The sequence below is a fragment of the Metarhizium robertsii genome (genome assembly GCF_000187425.2).
Source record: "Metarhizium robertsii ARSEF 23 chromosome Unknown MAA_Scf_25, whole genome shotgun sequence".
Classification (NCBI taxonomy): Eukaryota; Fungi; Ascomycota; class Sordariomycetes; order Hypocreales; family Clavicipitaceae; genus Metarhizium; species Metarhizium robertsii.
Window position 1 is genome coordinate 1 of NW_011942166.1, and position 7,169 is coordinate 7,169.

At 51.5% G+C, this 7,169-nt stretch overlaps 2 protein-coding genes across 2 annotated transcripts in view; one reads left to right on the forward strand and one right to left on the reverse strand.

Moving 5' to 3' along the window:
* Nucleotides 1–3,080: 3,080 nt before the first annotated feature.
* Nucleotides 3,081–6,302, forward strand: MAA_10252 (magnesium-translocating P-type ATPase; the record flags this gene model as incomplete). Its single annotated transcript, XM_007828250.1, has 8 exons — nucleotides 3,081–3,476; nucleotides 3,552–4,127; nucleotides 4,179–4,394; nucleotides 4,448–5,464; nucleotides 5,515–5,586; nucleotides 5,639–5,756; nucleotides 5,809–5,956; nucleotides 6,029–6,302. 8 exons carry the CDS (start codon nucleotides 3,081–3,083, stop codon nucleotides 6,300–6,302), a joined length of 2,817 nt encoding a protein of 938 aa, XP_007826441.1.
* A 488-nt stretch (nucleotides 6,303–6,790) lies between these two features.
* MAA_10253 (homoserine O-acetyltransferase) overlaps nucleotides 6,791–7,169 on the reverse strand; it is a gene marked incomplete at both ends in the record, with an annotated part of 1,221 nt that continues 842 nt past the window's right edge. Inside the window, one exon of the mRNA XM_007828251.1 lies at nucleotides 6,791–7,165. Within this exon, the coding sequence (XP_007826442.1) occupies nucleotides 6,791–7,165 (375 nt within the window). The remainder of the gene's footprint in view (nucleotides 7,166–7,169) is intronic.

Here is a 7,169-nt window from a genome sequence, read left to right on the forward strand (position 1 = left end):
TTAAAATATATATAAATATATTACTTATATAATAATTAGGTAATTACTAGGTAGGGTATAAACACACCTAATAAAAAGAGTAAGCCTGCTAATTAATTTACTTCGCAGCTTTACTGAGTCTAGTTAGCCTAAACCTGCCAATCGCAGAGAGGCGTTGCAAACAGCACAGTGGGCCTGCAGTTGCCCTGTTCATGACTTTTGATTTGCTAGCATTTGCACTCTCCATCGCGTCGCACCTTCTTGGACTAGCAGCTTTTACTGCTCTCTGTGGAATGAGCCAAGGTAACAAACATTTGAAGGCAGCGCAACTTCAAAGAAATGCAGAATAGTGCGGGAAAAATCATTGCAACACGGGTTGTAGAAGTTGTTGATGAATTTGGGCGAGTCGAATCGGGGAGATATGTAGCAAATTGGCGTGTGAGATGAAATGCACGTCTCCATGCAACTTTAGGGAAACCTTTGCACGTGGAGATTTTAGTGCCGCCCTTCACAATGCTTCAGAAGCAACAGAGAAGGTGCCAGCTTGACATTTTGGGCCGCCAGGACAGATATCGGCAGTATTGCTAATGCTTGTCAACGGACACGAAGTATTTCCCGATGTCTGGTCAGGTGCCAGATGTCAGATGCCAGATGCCAGATGTCAACTGAGGAAGGAGCGCGTATAGCAGCTGTTGCCTCAGGCGTTACCTGCCTGTGAGCTCGTGCACAAGCGGTGCACAATCTGCTATTGAGGAACCATGATTTCAAACACGACATACGCTTCGTGCGATGCAAGCACTCGTTATATTGAATCCCGGCATCCAAGTTGCCCCGAAGCTGAGAGCTACCTAGCAAGTTTGCTCAGCATCCAAAATTCGTGTCACTATTCTGCACCGCTGTACGCCGCTCACTATTGTGAACAAAGCAGGGAGGAGTTTCGGTCAGCAGGGGTCGATCAATCGTGAAGCTGCCAGTTGAAACTTGCAAACCATCGAGTTCATACCATGTCCGCTATCTGGCTACTTTGACCATGTTGCGATTCTCAGATTGTGAGCCGTGCAAGTTCATCACCATTGTGGGCTGAGGACAGATCTGGAGCCTCGATCGATGCCGTCGGATACGTTTAGAAATATTTTTTTGATGCTCGAAAAAAAAAAAAACCTCATATCAGACAATCAACAAAGACGGAAAGTGACCGAGCCAGCTAGTGACGGCAACCGTTCGTTCGACCACACAGCCTCGTTGAGTGCCTAGACAGGGAGGGCCCTGACACAGTCAAAGCCAACAGATAAGACGTGTGTAACAGCCTCTCCGGATATAAAGAAGAAATTAAGCGTAAGGCGATGGTGTAACCACCTGTCCATGCTCACCGGTGCCAGCCGCATGTAGCACATTGTTGGTCAGAATTTGGAGGTAAGCGATTCTAACGGACGTGTTGGTTCGTCACTGTCGATAGTCAACTGACCAACTACCGCCGTAGGCCTAGGAAAATCCTGGACCAACCGCCATGATAGCCAGAGCTGAGGCAATCATGATCCTGTCGAACTTGTACGGCGTCGGAGAGACACGGATAATTACAATAGGTGGTCGCAAGGGTAGTCGTAATGCAGGGGATTGCACTGTCTGGACCAGAGATTCGGTTCACCAAGTGCATCCACTCCCCCTCCACTGCGGCAATAAGGAACCTTTGGAGAATCGGGCTGGCTGGCGGCACACCGAAGGGCCATGGAGGTCGAGGCCAGATACGTACCACTTGTAGCCAATGCCAGGCAATCATCGCCCTCATCGCCCTCATGGCCATCATCACCTCCATCCCGTCCCCCACTCCGGCAATGGCGCCGAACCAGTTGGGTTGGTTGCATCGGCTACCTGAGCCTACCTCGCACGACGTCGACCCGTGTACGGAGTACATACGTTTGCGCTTCCCCCAGCACTGCCACCGTGCTCAAATTCCTAGCGTCTTGGAAGCCAAGGGACCAGACCCTTTTCGAGCAGAAGAGGTGGCGCGCCAGAGCATCTCAAGGACAAGCACACGAAGTGCAAACGCTGTCGAGATGATATCAGCATGGCAAATCGTCCGGCCCCGTGTACGGGAAAGACGATTACATGCCTTCATGTGTGTATATACACCACTGAGGATTGCACTTGGGCAAGTCATCTGCCGTCACCACAGGCCATCGGGTTTGACTCCGGAGTGAGAAACAATATGCCAAGACTGGTTGCGGATGCTCATGCAAGCCGCCGGCGATTCAACGAGGAACTGATTCTTCTGTACTCCGTACGACCCATCGACCTGGACGCCGCCAAGTCTCCGTACCCCAAGCCCAACGCCACGCGAAAGAATTATGTGCGGATTTTTGCCCCGCTACTCTATTGAACTGAGCGAGGGCAAAGAATTTTTCATCTTATTTTCGAATGGGCTTGATAATGGCCGTGTGCGTGTCTAGACTGGGGCAAACGAGCCAAAAAAAAATGTGGTGGCTATGCCCGGCACGCCTGGGCAGCATTTCCTGAGTCACTTTAATGTTCGGCAGCACCCTAGCTTTGAGTTTTAGCTGGGCCCATCAGGCCATAGAGTGTGGTAGTACAAGGCTAGCACGGGCTTGGTGTCGACAGGGGAAATTTTCTTTTCATAAACACCAGACCGCGCCGCTTGTGGAACAACATCCTTTTACCCAGCCGAAGCTTCCTCTTTCCCTTCGACGATATCTAGTATAGACTCCAAGGAAAGCCATCATTTCATCTCCATTAATCTAACCTACATAAAGCTAGCAATTTCTGCAAGTTGCAATTAAAGCGCCTCGTCATTTTTTCTCATTCTTCACTCTCACCACTTTGCTCGCTTACAGCTCACTCGGTTGAGCTGTTATTATCGCAACACTGGAGGCTACTGTGAGCCAAGTTCAAGCAGTCGTGGCGGCGACTGTTGGATCCCAACTCCAACCGACTCCTTTCCAACCACCATAGGGTCTATCTTCGGTGACAATCATCATTCAGTGCCTTTCATTTGATCAAACCATTTTGGTCTTTCCGACACTGTCTTTCGAAAACACCTATACTGGCATGAAGACCCTTTCGCCTGTCGTAGGACCAGCATCAAAATGCCCTTTCTCTCCAACGTTTCCAGCAAGGCTGGCAAGACTGGTCTAGTCCGCGGACTGGCTTCTCGATTTGGACTCTCCCGAACGGCTTCATGGCCTGCCAACATGTCATGGCTTAGCCTCCCTTCGTTGGCCGCGGACACCTCTGCGGAGGCTATTTTGACGGCCTTTGCAGGAATGGAACCTGACATGGTACTCGACCATTTGCAGACTCACAAGGATGGACTGACTGACGAAGAGGCTGATGCCCGCCGATCCATCAAGGGGCCTAACGTGCTACCAACCCATACGGCTCCTTCTTGGTTCATCACCCTTCTCAAGTCCATCCCGAACCCCTTCAATATCCTGCTAATTGCCCTCGCCATCATCAATGCTGCTATTCCTCCTGGAGACTGGGTACGTATTTTGTTCGCATTTGCTCTTGGCGGACAAGAAAATAAACATGACATTTGCTAACTCCATAATCTGCAGAAAGGCTTCACCGTCTTGCTTGTCATGGTCATCATCTCCGTAGCCGTTCGCTTCTGGCAAGAGTATCGAAGCAGCTTGGCAGTCTTCAAGCTCCAGGCATCGGTTTCCTGTAATCTCGATGTTCGTCGCCAGCCAAACATGTCTCTGAGCCAAAAAGTGTCCACTCCCAGTAGTGAGGCTAGCAGCAAGACGGTTGCCGAACAGGATCTTGTTCCTGGAGACGTTGTGGTGCTTTCCCCCGGTTCTGTCATGCCTGCCGACTGCTTGATTTTGGAGGCCAGCTTTCTTCGAGTTAGTCAGTCTACATGGACTGGGGAAAACGACCCGGTACCCAAGACCCCCAGCGTATCTGGCGAGAAAGGCACAACCCTTTTCGATCTCAGCAACATTGCGTTCATGGGAACAAGCGTCATCTCAGGTAACGGAGTTGCCTTGGTTCTTCGAACTGGCGCAGATGTCTTGATTGCAAGCATGGCCAAAGAACTCAAGAAGCGACGTGAACCCAACTCTTTCCAGCTGGGTATTCGACACGTTAGCTACATGCTGATTGGTTTCATGCTCACCATGGTTCCACTGGTAAGTCATAGTCCTGGAAAACGATGCAAATGAGTTACTCAATTTTCCTAGGTGCTGGGTATTTCTGGGTACACTACCAAGGATTGGGACGCCGCTGCTCTCTACAGCATCAGCGTGGCCGTTGGATTGGTTCCCGAAATGCTTCCTGCCATCGTCAATGCCAACCTCGCCCGTGGGGCCTATGTACTCTCCAAGATGAAGGCCATCTCCAAGCGACTCGATTCGGTTCAAAATTTGGGTGCCATGACTGTCCTCTGCAGTGATAAGGTGAATATATTCTCCGTACGAAGTAAGAAGATCGAGCGCTAACCCTCGGACAGACGGGAACCCTGACCAAGGACGAAATCACCCTGTGTCAATACCTCGATTGCAACGGTGATAGCAATGTTAATGTCCTGAAACTGGCTACTGTCGATGCGGTGGTGCAAGGTTCCAACGGTAACAATATTGACGGCGCCATCTTGGACTATCGAATGCCCGACGGCTGCCGTGTCAACACCGCTCAATACGAAAATGTTGCCGCAATCCCCTTCAACTTTGAGCGCCGCAGGTCCGCCTGCGTTGTCAAGGGTATTACCGGAGCCAACCTGCTCATTTGCAAGGGCGCCTTTGAAGAAGTCCTACGTGTGTGCAGCATGGCCCGACAAGGTGGTGTTGTCCTTCCCCTTGACTTCCAGATGAAGCAGACTCTCTTAGAGCGAGTGAATTCTCTTAACAAGGACGGATACCGTGTCCTCTTGGTTGCAATGAAGCAAATCGGCGACATCAGCAGGGAAGACGAGGATGGTCTGCACGAACTTGAATCCAGCATGGTCCTCGAAGGCATGATTAGCTTCATCGACCCACCGAAGGATGATGCTGCCGAATCAATTGCCCAGCTGAAGAAGCTTGGTGTCGAGGTCAAGGTACTCACTGGTGATGCGCTCCCTGTGGCCGTCAACGTCTGTCAGCGTCTTGACCTCATTGGCCGCGATGAGGGCTCCGAAGACGATGACTTGCAAGCCATCACTGGACCCGAACTATCGCTTCTGGAAGAGACTGATGAATTCGATAATGTTGTCAAGACTTGCAAGGTTTTTGCTAAGCTGACGCCCAACCAAAAGGCTCTTGTTATCGGCAGTCTGCGAAAGGCGGGCCATTGCGTTGGAATGCTAGGCGATGGCATCAACGACTGTATTGCACTGCGAAAGGCCGATGTGGGCATCTCGGTTGACTCTGGAGCGAGTGTTGCCAAGGATTGTGCAGATCTGATTCTGACGGAGAAGGGATTGGGTATTATTGTTACCAGTGTGACAACCGGTCGTCTTACCCATGGTAACACTATCAAGTACATCAAGGTGGGATATTCTGGACCGCGGTTTAGTCGAGCGGCACTAACAACGTGTAGATGGTGGCTTCTTCCAACTTTGGCAACGTCTTCAGTATGCTTGTAGCTTCTGCTTGGCTTCCGTTCACTCCGGTACGTCTTTTCTCCGCCGACGGCAGACAGGAATCAAACTGACAGGTCTTAGATGCTGGGTATTCAAATTCTGGCGCAAAACCTGCTTTACGACATTAGCCAGATAGCCATCCCATGGGATCGAGTCGACCCCGAGTATTTGGCTACACCCAAGACTTGGAAGACATGGGGTAATATCAACCCATCTCCATCGAACCGTGTCACCCTAACTAACAACCACAGATCTCCTTCGCTTTGTTGTCGTCCTCGGCCCAACTAGTTCCGTCATCGACATCCTCACCTTTTCACTAGGCTGGTTCTTTTACGGCATCCAAACCGCCGATAATGCAGTCGACGTGAAGCGTTTCCAAACCCACTGGTTCCTCCAAGGGTACGTTGCGTGTCTTTTTCCCTTGACGGCTTCCACTCCCCCTGTCCGCAGAATCATCTGACAAGAAACTAGTCTTCTCACGCAAACCCTCATCGTACACCTCTTGAGAACCGCCAAGATCCCATTCATCCAATCTCGGGCCGCCAAGCCACTTGCCCTGTCTACCACGGCCATCATGATCATTGGCTTTGTGCTCCCTTGGATCCCGCCGGTCCAGCGGGGCCTTAGCTTTGAGCAGCCGGCGCCGTCGTATGTTGGGTTTTTGGTGGCGGAGCTGCTGCTGTACTGCATCGAAGTGCAGATTGTGAAGATGATCTACATCAAGATTTTTAAGACGTGGCTGTAAAGTGTCGGCGGGGGGTTCTTATCCGGTAGTAGGATATGATGCGACTTGGGGGATGTGGATGGTTTCAACATATATGCCTTGGCATACAGAAGCGACGCTGGCTCTTCAACAGCGCTGGCAAAACAAAAGTTGGTTTCGAATCGAGTGCTTGGATTTCTTTGTCTCTGCATGTACGTCAATCGTTGTGGTCGGTAGCTCAATGTGCAAAATATTCGCGTCATGTCACTCTGGTGAAGTGTAAAAAGAGTCAATTACCCTGCCAACGCATCAGGTACAATCAATCCGAGGCAAACGTACGCACCAATCCCGCGGGCCCCGGTGACGGTGGCTAATTATTGCCTGCCGGCAAATAAGTGTACATGCTCCGTACAGAATACACCAAAACGCAGTATTATGCACGCTAATCTTTTAAAAAAGTACAGGATCCCACCCGTGTACACCGTTGACACCACATCCAACCCGTACCCCTTATTATCAATCCAGCTATTCTAATTCAAAAACATCCTAACATTCCCGCCAACATGCTCCAAGTCCAACAAGAAGGTATCGTGCCCAAAGAGACTCATCTCCTCACTCAACTCGACGTGCGTGACGCCCCTATTCCCAGCTAGGCGCAGGCTCTGCGCAATTTCGCGCTGCTGCCACGCCGGAAACAGTATGTCGCTCGCGACGCCAAGAACCAGCGTCGGCGTGTCCCTCAGGGCGGCCAGGCCGAGGACCAGATCCTCGGGGGGCCTCGACGAGGCGGGCTCCAGGGGCGCCGAGGTGTCGACCTGGCTGGCGGGCTGCTCCTCGTACGGCCGGGGCGGCAGGGTCAGCGAGCACGCGGCGTCGTCGGCGGCGTAGGTGCCGTCGCGGCGGGCCTGG